Raw genomic sequence first — 15,518 nt, 5'->3', positions numbered from 1 at the left:
GCTCATGTTTGATGATGAACATTATCACGTTTGGTTCTTTCCAAGATGGATCTATGAAAATTTACATGTCCACGAACCTGATTTGAGTTATACTGTATTAACTACTAACTGACTGAAGGTGTGAACTAGAAAATTATGATAATTATAGAGAGCTCATGGAGTAATGATCTTTTATATATTTTTCCACAAGTGACCTGGGTACTATTGTGCCTGCCAAAAAGAGAAAAAAAAAAAACCTACCTCCTATTGCATGTAACGTATGCTTAGTGGCTACTAGAAACACGAACCATTATCCATTGGCAGATTTTTGCAACTTATTTACTAGTGTTTTTTTTTTAATTGCCAAGGTCTTCAATACACCGTCCGTCTACATGACTCGCAAGAAAATGTTTCCAAAAGGAAAAAAAAAAAGGGAAAAGCAAGGAAAAGGGCCTAAGGTAATACAAGATAGAAAAAAAAAGATAGAAAGTATCACTCTTCCAACCAAAAAAAAAGCCACTCATGACTAAATAACAGTTAAGAGCTTGATTTAGAAGGGGAGGGATAGATTGAACGATACGGTAGAGAGAATTTAAGTAAGAAATTCCAAAGTCAAACCTACTGCTTATATTATAAAAAAATAACTAAAAAAAAAAAGAAGAGAATGATTTAGAAGATATCAAGGATTTGATTGATCGGATGGTTGCAAAGTGGACACGGCACACGTTTGAGCCACAGCGCTCTCGAGCACTCTCTACAGTAGGTGTGCCCGCAGGGAATAAAAGCTGCACCTCTATTCCTCACCATGCACACGCAACACAAATTATCATTCCCTCCTTTATACCACTTGCCCTTCTTTGAATCCACGCCGTCAATTTCTTCGAATAATCGCATCAACGGCTTCTTATGTTTTCTGGGACCCACTTTACGCAATTGACGCTCGGCAGCTAATAACGTGGCCAAACTTATACCCCTGGCCTGTATGTTACGGCCAACATTAGCCATCATGGGCTGTAGTTCCTCCTCGGTTTCGTGTGACTCATGGGCCTGGGCTGCTTCTTCTTCACAAACTGTACTGTCAGAGACCCTTAGATTGATTGAGGATCCACAACAGGCCATCATTTTGAATCTTAGCCTTTGCATCATAGTCTCCACAGTCTGTTGGGCCTATATTGACCGTCCATTCGTCCTACTTTTGTGTCTTTGAGATGATATTGCACTTTTTCCCTATTCCTAATTGAAGAGTTTGATTTCACATTGGCACTATGTATTTTGGAGATTACAATTAAGCTAGCAACAAAAAACTGGGAATGTTTGAGAGAATTCAAATTGAAATTAATGAGAGAATTCAAATGTAGGGTGAAAATAGAGAAGACAAAAAGGCACCAATTTATGATTGTATTTAACGCGATGAATTAAAGACATTATTGTTAAGAGATCGACAAATTGAATATATTAATACCTTCATGCAGATTTCGTGTTGATGATTGAATAATCCTCCTTGTGTTTCTTGAGAGGTGATAAATCCTTCTGATCTAGTGGATGATTACGTTTGCTGCATATAGGCAATATGAGACTATGGGAAATGGTTTCAAACAAGGGAAATAGAATGGAAGAAGGCGGAGGAGGAAGAGAAACTGCCTATGATGTTTGTACTATGTAAAGGGAGAATTTGAATTCCTCAAGAGAAGAAGAAAAGAGAGCGAAGGTCATTGAAGAATGGAAATCAAAGTTGTCATGTTGGCTCCTTTTCAAGAAATAAAAGTCTCATTAATTGGCTGGGATCCATTTTTTATTGCTTTTGATTGTTTGTTTGCTACAGCTGACATAAAAAGCCAAAAGGGTGTCAAGATTAAGGCTGATTCAGTGCATATGAACTTTTTTGACACGCATTCAAATAAAGGAGCTGTTAGAATATGTGATACTCTATTAAAAATTGTTCATTATAGAAAAGTTTATCGTATCAGTTTTTTTTTTTTTTCTGCAGCAAGAAATGATGTAAACATTAAAATCATCAATAACGTTTTCGGGGGTTTTTACCTAAAAAAACATTTTAAAAATTTATTTTCTCTCGTGACCATGTTTCAAGTTTTGGGTTGACTTGGTGTACTTTACGTAATAACTGGAGACCATATAGTCGACAAATATTTTTAAAATCTAATCTATTAATCTGGAGTATAATTTCTTTTTGGGCTGACTTGGTGTACTTTCTTTTTTATCTGAACTGAAATCAAGCAGAGGAAAGAACATCTAGGAGTATATTGCAAACAGAATAAGGAAAAGTCAAGGGTGTACCTAATTAGAATATATTGTGGGCTTAGTGGATTATACCTTTTCTCTTCGTGCACTTACTAAATTTATTTGTTTATCAAAAAAAAAAAAGAAAAATCGAAAATGATTTAAGGTATTTGAAAATGAATAAAGCAGCAGCCACCAATCAAGCATTAACTTTCAAATTTGTAATATTTTCCCTTCAAACCAAAAGCTTTGATTACATAAGCTTCAGTTCATTTTGTTGGTATGAACTGGCTTATGACTCATGAATCATGAGATAGGGTATGCAACGCTCAATGATTGACTACGCGTGATCTTGTTGGACTCTTTGTACTGATGATTTGAATTTCGTCTTCCTCAAACACGTTTTCGAGAAAATCCATTGCAAAGTAAAAGATTACTGTACATTTCATCAGCATATGCTAGTGGAAAAATCTGTCTTGTACTCTTATGCACTGGCATAAAATATGGCCCAATTGGTTGGTGACTTAAAGTCCAAGGAGTGTGTTTGTTTCACTGATTGGATGAGACAGAATTAATCATCTTTGAACAACTCATTCTAGTTTGAGTAATTCTAGAATTAGTGATCTTGTTGTTATCTAGTGTTTAGTTAGTTTTGGATTAAATCAGTTGTCTTAAGAAAAAGTGAGGTCCTATGTTTTGTTGGAAATCAAATGAGATAAGGTATATTCTATGTTTGATTGGAGATCGAATGAGGCGAATTACCAATTCATTGGATAAAAAATATCCAATGATTCACCAGCAGGCTACTCTGCAAAACCTTGTACTCTTCTCCATGGATTGCTCCATCTAGTACATCAAGTCCAACTGCTACTCTGAGGTTGAGCTATTAATATTCCTCAATTTGAAATTATCCTCTGCATCTTCCCCCCCCCCCCCCCCCCCCCCCCAAAAAAAAAATAAAATAAAATCTTCATCTTCCCCTCTTTCCGTGTAGCATCTCATCATGTCTCATTGATGATCTCATTGATTACATGAATTGAACCCTCCAAAATCCCCTAGTGAGGCATCGTGCAATCAATTTCATCACCACAGATGCCATATTCCCATCAGTAGACAGATTTAATAGTAGAATCCATGCTGGCACATCACTTTTAGTTCCAATCGGTCCTCCATCCTCTTCTAATCTCAACAAACTGTAGATTAGTTCTTCCCCTCCAACGTCAACAACAGTGGTGAATAGCAGTTGATGCAGCCATAAGCCTCAAACATTATTAATGCACCCAACGGAGTCTGACCGTTTCAGACATTTATCCGGCACCTGAGTTGTGTCATGTTGAAACAGGTGCTCTGGGATTGGGAGGAGAGTCTGTGTTAACATAGCTGAACAGGGCCTGGGAAGTTTAAAAAAGAAACTTCAGGGACTAACCTGGGACTTGACAAATTGTCTTGAGTTTATTATTTTTGCTTTTTGCCTCACCAAGAAATAGAAAAGTGCTAGCTTTGGTCACTAAGAATGACTACTATAAATCTATGGTTAACCACATAATCAGGCCTATGCAATTCATAAACATAGGTCAAAGCGCATAGAAATGTACAAAGTATACATTTATTAACAGAAGATAACAAGTACCTGTCATATCCATGTTTTACCGTATTTGCAACATCAAATGGCGATAACTGCGTCCCCTTACACTTCTTTGCCAAAGGTACTCAACAGATTCCTTAAAATTCATTTGTAGCCGCTGCTGAACAAGCCTGCAAATTACTAGTAAGTTATGAAATGCTTTTTTGCTGCTTCAAAAGTTGTTGCAAGAGACACAACCACCTCTTACCATCTCACAAGGCATCTCTGGATACCACGTGTTATGGGGCGAATGAATGAAGGGTCACGTTGGGCATAAAGCAAACCAACCTAGGAAAGAAAATAAACCTGTAAACTGAGAGAGACAGAGAAAGAGACGAGACCATATTTTTGTAGTTGCCTAAATCCTTTGACTAATCAATTTAATCAGCTTCAAATTTGAGATATACCGTCAAACAATGAGAGAATATAAATTGAAGGTTATATTGCAATAGATAAAATTATAATAGCACAACTACCAATTAATTCCCAAATATTAATAAATGCCTAATGAATTCTGAATTGAAGAGGCCTAGATAAATAGTTGAAAGGAAGCAAGATAGGTGAACAAATCAATAGGGAAGATAACATGGCAAATGCTTTTTGGTAATGAAAAAATGAACATACCAATAAGCAATCCCACGTTCTTCACAAAGAAGAAATTTATGAAGAAATGAACATTACCCAAAAAAAAAAAAAAAAAAGATTGAACATCAAATAAGTACCTCTAGCAAGGCAACAGCTGAAGGATCATCCAAGATCTCCAGACTACAGTCAGCTAGATAGTTAACCTGCAGTACATGGCAGCAAAGCAAAAGTGTTGGAAAGTCTAAAGATGAGACAGAAAACTTCTGAGCTAGGGCAATGGTCTTCGATGAATTTCACACTATGAATGTGTGCTTTTGGAAGAAATCCACTGGCATATGTACATGGTAAACATTTAATGAAGGAAATGTCACATCAAACGTCTTCAGTCAAATGCTTACAAATTTCAGGACCAACAAAACATTTATTAAGGCCGCATGGATTCGTCTGGAGGAAAACACTTAGCAAAATTGGAAGGCAATGTTGTTGAGACTGGAAGACAACATTTGTCATAGCAAACTGGGAACATACCAGGTTACTCATACTGATCCAAATTTTTTACTAGTACCAATTCATGCAACAAAATTGGTGAATTCAAGGTTTCTCTTGCTGAATTTCGGTACCAGTGATGCATCAATGGATACTAGTTAAGAAGCTCAAAGGGTAGAAGTCTGTATATGCTTACTTCAGCATATAAGGTGGACCTTCTGCATCAATTTCTGATGCAACTGAATAAAGACCTTTGGGAGAATGCTAGTTGGGCTTTATCCAGGGATCAATGGCTATGTACAAGTCCAAAAATCTTATAGTTAGCCAGAGACCAGAGTCAGAAAACTAAACGCATTCAGTGAGAAGGTTCAACTATGTTCTTTAGTCATGCCATTTAGAGAGAAGGTTCAACTATATTCTTTAGTCATGCCATGTAACTCTCGGGTTTGACTTTTTGACTCTGAATTACAAACACGTGCAATTACACAATTGTCCAAAAAATTTATCTTTTTTGGAATGACAACAAATAGCCAAATTGGAAGATAACATTTGTTTACTTAACAGTAAAGACAACATATGGCTACATACAATCTTCCACTACAAAGTTGTAATAGAGTACACTTATAGGGGCTAAGGAAGTCAACTACTACAGGTAGAAATTTAGTGAGAATGAATGACACATGGAGTCAAATGATGACCAAGTTCCGGGGAGGCGCCCAGGGTGACTTTACATATTTTACTCTCTTCTAAGTATTCTAGAGATAAAATGCTTATTCTTCGCCTCACCCTTGATTTCAGCTTTTTATCCTAGCAGTACACATACAAAACTGATCTCATCTTTTACATCTCTTTCAGATTTTTTACATCTTCTACTCAAGAAAATTCTCATTGCTCTTTCGAGGTAACACTCATGCTCCTAAAGAACATAAATTCGTCCTACATTTATGTCACTTCAGAGACATTACCTGGACATGTGGATATAAAAGGTAAACAGACATTTAGTAACTGGTACCTGATAGGTTAACTGAAGGCCACAAAGTTTGTTTATTTACTCTTTTATCATTTCATAAAACAATTATTCAAAACATATTCTGATCTCTATTATTGCATTTGGAAATGCTTTGCAGAACTGATGCATTTATCTGATTCAATACATTACTCTCTGAACAAAAGCAATGCCCTGCTAGAGACAGCATTCATAATTCACCATCATATCAGAATAAAAACCATACCATCACGCATTCAAGAAAAATCTGCTTAGACAAGTGACAATTGGCTTGTTTCTGAACTTAATGCAACTTGAATAAAGAAAATATAATTCCTTGCACTTTAAGTATCTATACTTTTGATTATTGAATCAAGGAATCCGTCAAGTGGAGAATACAAGTTGTAGAACCTCATGGCAAAAATTCACTCATTCTTGTTTTTCAACTTGACTAGTTAAATGGAAAAAGGGGCAAGAAACTTAGTGAAAAAAAGAATCATGAGAACAATATCATAACAACTGGCAGTTAAAAAAAATTGTAAGTTGTTAAGAGAAATATGAAAGGAGTACCCCAAATTCTGTGTTGACTAGAGATTGAACAAAGTCCAGCAGTTGAATCTTAGCCCACTGGTGGCATATGGAAGGATCGTCTGTATGTGGAGGATGTCTCCAGGGAGCACCAAACCGCAATCTGTCTTTTGAAACCTTTCCACTTTGTGCATCCAATGCGAACTTTTGCAAGTGAAGAAGTGCTTTTTCCATCACAGGATCAACTACAGTTAACTAAAGGAGAAGAAAGAATGTAATGAACAGTTTAGATCGAAAGTTATCTACAGCACAAAAAAGTGTACTAACGTCAACTTTATTTACATCAAGGATTTTCTGGTTTCTAGTGCTTGTGGAGGAAATATTATTTCATTGCTTCATGAGGTGGTCTAATTAGCACCAGAAAATAACAATTGCAAAACTTGTGCACTTTCATTACATTTCTATTGATTTGAGGACTATGATTTCTTGGTCCTTCTAGCATGATCTCTGTTTTGCTAAAAATTTGAGCACAGAATGTTTCATTTTGCACAAGTGACCGCATTCAGGATGTCCACTATGCAAATGACAAGTTGAAGGTGTTTGAAAGTCGAAAGGATACAAAACTTATAATTGGCAATTTAACCAAAAATATCTCCTGAAGATGTATCTTACATACTACTTTTTGTTGTCTAATTACTTTTCTGATCTGAGGTTTTGCTTCATTAGTGGTTTTTCAGGTAAGTTCTACTTGTGACAGGCTTCTCCCTTATAATAAGGCAGGTTGCTGTGTTGAACATATATTATCAAAGCACCTATACATAGAATGCTAGCAAGATGTGCACTAACACAAGTTTCTAATATAAGAAGAGAATTTGTGTCTTTTGAACTTCCAATTATATAAATGGTTTGCCCTTATTATAGATAGCTCTATGTACTTAATCAACATTACTGAAGTTCAAACAGGTGATAAGTTCTCGAACATGCGTATCACAGGTACTCTTCGCCTAGTTTTAGAAGAGAGAGTTACTTTCATTATGAGTTTGGTTTATACCAAATTGTCTCTCTTAAATTGTCTATCACAGTTATTGCAGTTGAACGTATTTTTTTTTTATTCTTCTGCAGTATGCACCTTTTAAGAAAGGATCACACATTTTAGGAAAATATTCATTTTTAGTATCATCATCACAAAATCTAGTTCTTGCTTCGAGAATATCCAGAAAAAGCAATTCCTTGTCTAGGGCTTGAAAATTTTTATGCTTATTGTTTAGATTCTTTCTTTTTTGCTTGTTCATGTAAAGCCAATGGTAGTCAAATTCATTAGAGGAAGATTTTTCAAGTCTATATAGAGATATCTTTCTTTTTGTCACTTCACCGTGTTCATTTGGTCACGAATCAAGACTCAACAACACCATCAAACTGCATAGTCCCCTCAGATGTAATGCAAATGAAATACAGAAATTCAAAGTAAAAGCTGATATGGCAGGTTCATGTTGAACTGGATTATTAACTTAAAGAATAATTTGTACCACCACAAAAATAATGTAGCTGAGCTGTAAAGACATGACAGAGCTAATGCCATGGGTTCTGATTGCAAATAAGTGACAGTTGTGAAGAGATTAATATCGGCACAAAAGATTAAAACTTTATTATCACATTATCTTGATGCCATACGGCACAAACATCAAATGTAACACACTTCAATTAATTCTCTGTTAATTTGGATTCAATAGGACAGCAATTTAACTTCATTTTGTTAAGCAAGACCATGCTGATATATGGAGCAATTCTTCAGTTTAACTTTAGGATGTAAGGGTGAAATTTGAATATTGAGTGTTGCAAGTACAGGAATAAAATGATAACATAAAGACCACACACAGTAAACTCAAAAATCACTCCTTAGAAGCAATGGTTCTGACCAGTCCGAAAATCTGATGTTCTTACAGCCAAATTGGCCTTATAAGGTGGAGGGGTACAGGCCACTTGTTCATGTTACCTCTTGTTCCTGAATCATATTGGATTGACTACTCAACAGAAATAGCTTTAGTTAAAGTATATTTGACTAGGACAGTCATAATTATCTTGCAGTAGCAAATTTGAATTACTACTTCGGGCTTGGGCATTAGTTTTAGCTAAGGTCCCCTTCCTAGGGTTAAAGAGATTAGAATAAAACCTCTTATTAGGAGTGTTTAGGATTCAAGTTGTCCCCTTGAAGTTTAAATGTGCAAACCCATTTTGAAAAGTTTGATGCTTACATTACACCATCACATTACTTAGGTGAATCCAATGCAGGAAATCATTCTACTAAATTGGAAGGTAATAAAGGCATGGAACTCACTAAACTATCACTGAGGACTAAGGAACTTGACAAGATAATGGTTATAACTAAAAGTTCTAATTCTTTCCACAAAAATTCTGGTTTTGAGAATCAAATACATTTTCCTCTTCTTTGATTTCATCTCATAGACGCAGGAATTTGTGCTTGCCACCTGTTATTTTTCATATAAAAAAATATTTGATAATAGATCAAATTTTCAATCTTTATCCAGCATGTGATGTTGTGTTACAGGAAGGAAGAGAGAGGAGAGAAGGAAGAAAGAGGAGAAACATTTATGTAGACTAGATCATCCCCAAAAATCAAACAAGAAAAGAAATGTCCTTACATAGCAAAACTACACTATGTCTGTTGGCAACTCAAAAGATATCCTTAGTCTCTCAGAATCTTGCGTTGTATCAAAACAATTTGTTTCTCCTATGACCACATTTGTTTAAACAAGCATGATTAACCAATAAGCAGGAACCACCCACATATATAGTGATCAATTTTCTTATGCCTAACATAATTTCCATAGAAGACTTTTCCTTTTAAGATTTTGTCAGAAGTTCATTTCTCTAGCAGTCTACTCTTAACTCCTAGAGGAAATGAGGTAATGCAAAAGCACGGACAAAGAACAATGTTGAGCAACTCAAATTAAGTGTACTTAGGCGCATAAGGCTATCAATGTTTGGAATTAGTTTTATTTCACAAACACGTACAGAAAAATCATCAAAGCAACTTGGCTCCAAATTGCTAGCAACTTTATGTAGCAGAACTTCAAATACCATACAAAGCAGTAGCTAATCAAGGAACTTACTTGCAGATATGCCAAGTATGCATCCACAATGTCTTCAAAGGTGCTACCTTTCTCATCCGTGACCCTACAGTAGGAAAATGAGCAGAAAAATTAACAAAAAACATAAAACAACTATACTCTTGTTAAACAGGGGGAGAGAGGAGCCTGGGGGGGGGGGGGCGGGGAAGATACACTGGCAGAGGCTTTTTACTGGATAACCAACAAAGTTAATGGTAAACATCAAAATGTGAACATTTCTAACATACTCATATGGAGCTCCAATGTCTACTTTCAGCCTCTCATGCATCAACCAGGGAAATGAACTTTCATTTGATACTAAATAATTAAATGCCATAATTTGTTTTTCTGTCTGACACATGCTATATTGCCATGGAAAGGTGACCGGGTAAAAAAGAGATATGTTCAAGTCAGACATATCAAACTAAATTAAGTACATAATACTATTGCAAGTTCTACATGAGTTTTTAGATCTACTAAAACAGGAACAGTTTTGAAGTCATTGTGACTGAAAGAAACATAATCATCCCACAAGGAATAGTGTTTAGAATTAATGTGAGAAAAAAATTAACACTTTGTCCAACAATATAGCTGTTTCAGTTAGATAGGTGATAGCTTATTGATGTACATCAAGATCTCATTTAGATTGAGGGATTTATTTCTTATGAACTACCGTGTTGTTAACATATCTACAGAGTACCAAATGATTAATACAAATAAAAGTAGAATATTGACAAACAATAAGTAAACAATTAAATAGAAAACGCTCCACAAAATCCATGAATCCAATATCACCGATTTCATATCATGAAACATGCAATTTTACATGCATTACTATTGCTACTTACTTATTGTAATAGTTACTAAGCTTGAGTGCATAAACCTCAAAAAGGTGCCGCGGACTTGGCCCTAGGGTCTCAACAATTAAATTCCACTGCAATTTCAACAAGTGCACAACATTGTCAGAGCAACTAAAAACTCATGTTGAAGAAATACTAATAGTCATCACGATCATACCTCAGCTTGAGTAAAGTAATCATCAACCATGTGCATATTGGCTTCTGCTGGAGTCCACCCAAATGTCTGCATTTTTCTTATGAACTCAATCACCCAGACTCATAATCATTGGTGAACACCACAAATCACTTTAACTATCATATTCAGAATATATTCGAAAAATTCACAGCTTAAGTACAGACGATCGATCACTGGGTAAACTGCAAAGAACTGCATCTGATTTCCAACTATAACTACCAACAGTCTGTTCATTGATATGGATATTTTTATACATACATATTTACAAGAAAAAAGATTCTAACAATATTCAGGACCATCAAATACACATGCAGGTACACACAAAAAGAGTTCCTGTTACCTCACGAGAGATGAAAATATCTGGAAATCCATAATCAATAAAAGCTTGGTAAGAGTAGTAGCTGCAAGCACATATCACGTGTTCTTAGTTTTATTAATCAATTGAAAAATATATAAAAGAGAAAAGGAAATTTTGTGTATGAAAAAGTAGCTAAAATTTGGATTCATTCAAATAAAGGGGAAAGTTAGCATTAGGCATAAAAAGGCTGGGAAGCTTCATTAGGGCCTGTTGACACCTTTTGCCTATTATTACAAAAAGGTCCATTTACACCAAGGATTTCTCAAATTATGAAAATGGAAGCTTGAATAGACCATCAAAAAGTAAAGCAAGAGCATTGAAGATTTGTCAGACTATGAACCACCAAAGAACCTGTCAAATTTGCCCAGGGATTAGCCTAAGCATGCAATGAAACAGTTGGACCTTTATTAACTTTAGTACTTGATCGAAGGGATCTGCAAGAATTTAATCTTATTGTTGCTGGCTATAAAGCAGAATGGGAAACTGTCAAGCAATGCTTAGGAATGTGCAAGATCTAGCACAGAAGCTAAATCACTGCCATTTCAATCAAATTCATTTATCCATCAACAAATTATTTCTAATTGTAAAAAGTTTAAAAGGTTTCATTTTTTCCAAATTAGACATGTAAATAAGCTATTGTCACACAAAACATGAAACTTCTAAACTTTTAGGAAGCGTAATTCTCCAAAAAGAATGTAAATGTTGGATGGAAAGGTTTAAGATATAATTATGAAAAATTTTATGCTTCTATACTACTCTTTGATCAAGCAAGAAACGGATGATTTTGAGGGGTTGGACTCATGAATCACACACTGCTAATGACATGTGAAAAAGGGATGGGCTGGCAGCACTACCAAATTCTACTTCTAACTTCTGATTCTCCTACCAATCTTAAAACTTCTAATCTTCTCTAGAGTTATTTAGTTACAGGATTTCTGAAAATCCACACAATCAGCATTATGCAATATTCATAACTACAAAGGGACTATCACCACTAAAAGAAGTATAAGATGTACAAAACTTTAAGAAATTACTCAAATTACAAAAAAATCCACTGAATTGATCAAATTCTACCAGTTAATTAAATAAAACAGAGTCAAATAATGGTATCTGAAATACAGAACAAATTGAACAGTGAGATTGAAAATTCTAGAACTTCACAACAGAATGATCACTAACTTCCTCTCGAGGGATGTGGACCTACTTTAACAAGCCTATAGTTTAGCCTGTCCTGCTATGATAGGTAATCTAACATGGGTACAGTTTCACATTCTTGAATAACTAGATGTCACACTCTTTCAGCTTTGGGTTGTGAAAAAAATGCAACTACTTTCTTTTAATAAAAAAATTACTTATAAAAGTTCATACTTCATACAGAAGAAAAGCTAACGGATTTACAATTCTGAATCTCTCTTTAAGTTAAACTAGCAATCAAAAGTTGTAAATATTTCTAATTTTTTTAAAAAAATTTCTTTAGTGTAAACGGGAGAGCTCGAACCCGACACCACTCACTTAGACTCCCTCCCCCAAACCACCCAACCCGTCCCCCCCCCCAAGGTAAATATTCTAAATTCTATTAAATAAAAAGTTATTAAACAACTGTTTCTTAACTCTATAACCATCAAAGTCCAAAATCCATGTTGGAACTGAACACATTTATTAAATACATTTGAGTTTTCACTTTCTAGTCTTGTAGCCATTCCTTTTTCTTGTACTATACCTGGCAGCACTCTAAGAGTGTTATAATGAAATAGAGTAAAAGGACTAGGAAAACATCAAGGTATGCATATCTGCTGTCATCAACATTCCACTTCAAAAATCACTAAATTGGCACAATTAGTATGTTTGCTCCTATAAGTTATCAACCGCACAATTGAAGTAAAATAAAGAATATTTGATGACTTGTAGTTTTAAGTGAAAAAAATTTGATGATGCCATTTTAGTAGTTGTACAGACCAAGACCACAATTGATGATCCAGAAATCCTGTGTTATCTCCTAATTCTGGTGCTCTGACATCCAGAGAAGTAAGATTATAAATGAACTATCTATCGGCAGGGGGAAAGAAAACTTTTAACAATCTACAGTAAGCTGGTATCACATGTTGTCCATAAGGGACTAAAGCAGACCCAGCACATAAGCGTCCCGCAAGCTAGGAAGGGCTAAGTGGGCTTGGCATTAGTCCTGGACATCGAGTGGCTTTATGAATTTTTAAACCAATAACTCCCTAGGTCAGGAAAAAAGCAAACTTACCTTGTGACAAGGCATATCTTGTTCTTGACAAACTCCAAATAAAGTCATGAAGAATCAGGACATAGAATCTTGCACTTGACAAGAGCAATGAATTTGTAGCTTATAACGTTGAACATATGATAAAAAGGAACTCAAAAACCTGATGTGCTACTATGAGGTGCAGGCTTGCTAACTCAATGTGCAAATAGAAATGACAACTCAGTTAGGAAAACAACAGGAGTAGAAAGCATGCACAGGACAAACAAATAGCCACCATTCTCAACCAGTAATGTTGGGGAATGATTGAAACTATACCTATCTGACGTCACAAGAATCACAGGAAGACATCTCTCATTCACACACAGAGCTATAGTCCTCCATATAAAGCTGTCATGATACATGGATGCATTCACAGTAGTATCATCTGTCAAAACTGCATTCTTTAGGACATCAATGTTGTTTATCACCAGCTTTGGCTACAATTAATAAAATAAAACCAAGTAAGAAAAATGAATGACTACCAATTTTGACAAAAAAAATACCTATAAAATAACTCCCACAAAAAAGGCAATGGATAAGAGCCATTATAGTGGACGTATCTTACAAGCATTTCGAGCTTCTCAAATTTCAAATATAAAACACAAACATTAAATATCTTCTATTAACTAATTAGCAGTTTCATAGACTCGCTAACATTCATGAATACCATCCATTACCTACAGCATTCTATTACAATTTCCTATTCCCAATTTTCTTTTCTTCGCGGCAAATTCTTTCAAGAAACTGATCAGGAGAAGCAAAACAGAAAATACTGAAATGCATTCTACTTGGAAGTTACCTGAAAGTAACCTACTTCAGCAGCAGAAGACAATAATTCAAGCAATAAACAAGGCCAATCAGTTGCTGAATGGGCTAAAGGCCTTGAAAAGCCACCTGTCTCATTTAAATGCTTAATAGCATTAGCTCTCCACCCTTGCTGCACTTTTATAACCTCCTTAGCCAATTCCAATGCAGCCATTGCTTCCCTATAATACGAATCCTCCACCAAGCTCACATCCCCCCCAAAACTCTCTTTGGCATTTAATCGAACAGATAGCTGAAAAACAGCCCTATCCCACAAATTCAATAAACTAGACAAAGAACTAGCAGCAGCAACTCCAGATACCTTCCTTTTACTCCTCTTAGAATCATCCCTTTTCACGACGTCCCTTTTTGAGTTAATTCTTAAACTATTAATGACATTCAACCCACAAATCCTTTCAATTGCTGTAGTGGGATTATGCCATTTGTTAATAGTAGTAAATATTTGATGCGAACTAATTTTACCCAGCTTTATACCCCTTATAACCATGGACTCAAGGCTTTCTTCAAGCTGATTTCTGAGAGACAAAAGAGCCGGCTGCGGCTGACAATTTGACCATGATGCCCACGGAAATGAACAACCATACTTTGGGTGCTGATCTTTAATATTCTCTGCAAAGTCCACATACCCTGTTACATGAGGTCCAGTATTCCAATCATCCAGCAAACCTGCTCCAAAAAAAAAAACCATTAAATTCCAACTGTGATGAGTAATAAGAGTTGAAGGTAGTGAGAGCATATTTTCTCGTACGTTCAAGGATGAGGGTGGTTTTGCCAACGCCACGAGGACCGTGGAGAATGAGGGGTTGTGGCACGCGGTGATGTTGGGCGTGGTTGTTGAGGATGGTCTCCAGTAGTGGCCTTGGGATGATTCTCCATGCTTTTTGTACCATTTTGCAGAAGTTTTGCTGGCTGCTGGGAGAAGCCGGCGCTCGAGTACAATGGACTGGCTAATAGTAATAGTGACCAGGGACTAACTATTATTCCGACTGTGGGTAATTTGAAGTTATGGCTGCTTGGAAGTTGGATCAAGCGCCACTAAGCGCGCGATATTATTGTCGCTGGTGATGTGAGGTAATTTGATGTTGGTGATGTTAATCAATTTCATAGTAATTTGGGTTAATTCCATTTTTTCCCCTCAAATCATACGCGAAATTTCACTTTAGTTCTTAAACTTCAAAGTGAGACATTTAAATCCCTAAACTATAAAATCCGTTCGATTTAAGTAATCTAGTTGACGAAATCTAGAAATCTAATGATTTATTGGGGACGAGCGTAATACACGTTTCACTAGTGTAGTTATGTAAGTGTTGTAAATAAAAAAGACAACGACATAAATATAATTTTACTTTTTTCCCCTTCTTTATCTTTCCTTTTTCTTTTGTTCCTTTTCCCATTCTTTTTCTTCCCTTCCACCCACAAACCACCGCAACAAAGTCGATTACATAAGCTATGCTCAAAATAGTTGATCTCTAAATATT

At 35.7% G+C, this 15,518-nt stretch overlaps 1 protein-coding gene and 1 long non-coding RNA gene across 2 annotated transcripts; both read right to left on the bottom strand.

The window, feature by feature from the left end:
- Positions 1–502: 502 nt before the first annotated feature.
- Positions 503–1,863, bottom strand: LOC140006272 (uncharacterized). Its single transcript, XR_011813911.1, has 2 exons — positions 1,442–1,863; positions 503–1,212 (listed from the first exon to the last, which is right to left on the bottom strand). It is a non-coding gene; the product is annotated as an uncharacterized lncRNA (long non-coding RNA).
- A 1,329-nt stretch (positions 1,864–3,192) lies between these two features.
- On the bottom strand, positions 3,193–15,075 carry LOC113743348 (uncharacterized). Its single transcript, XM_027271332.2, has 12 exons — positions 14,789–15,075; positions 14,015–14,706; positions 13,492–13,652; positions 10,929–10,989; positions 10,571–10,636; positions 10,402–10,487; positions 9,557–9,620; positions 6,468–6,680; positions 4,564–4,629; positions 4,050–4,129; positions 3,848–3,972; positions 3,193–3,608 (listed from the first exon to the last, which is right to left on the bottom strand). The coding sequence occupies exons 1-11, from the start codon at positions 14,928–14,930 to the stop codon at positions 3,864–3,866; spliced, it is 1,740 nt and encodes a 579-aa protein (XP_027127133.2). The 5' UTR covers positions 14,931–15,075; the 3' UTR covers positions 3,193–3,608; positions 3,848–3,863.
- Positions 15,076–15,518: the final 443 nt, after the last annotated feature.

Source organism: Coffea arabica, chromosome 5e (assembly GCF_036785885.1).
Source record: "Coffea arabica cultivar ET-39 chromosome 5e, Coffea Arabica ET-39 HiFi, whole genome shotgun sequence".
NCBI classification, from domain to species: Eukaryota; Viridiplantae; Streptophyta; class Magnoliopsida; order Gentianales; family Rubiaceae; genus Coffea; species Coffea arabica.
Note: the sequence above shows the minus strand (reverse complement) of the source record. Positions and strands in the feature narration are given on the sequence as shown.

Bases quoted from the DNA above. Each gene is read 5' to 3' on its own strand.
- LOC113743348 (XM_027271332.2), bottom strand. From the start codon at position 14,930: ATGGTACAAAAAGCATGGAGAATCATCCCAAGGCCACTACTGGAGACC. The intron at 14,707-14,788 runs GTACGAGAAAAT...TTTTTGGAGCAG, and splicing joins AACCACCCTCATCCTTGAAC to GTTTGCTGGATGATTGGAAT. The intron at 4,630-6,467 runs GTACTCCTTTCA...CATGTACTGCAG, and splicing joins TAGTCAACACAGAATTTGGG to GTTAACTATCTAGCTGACTG.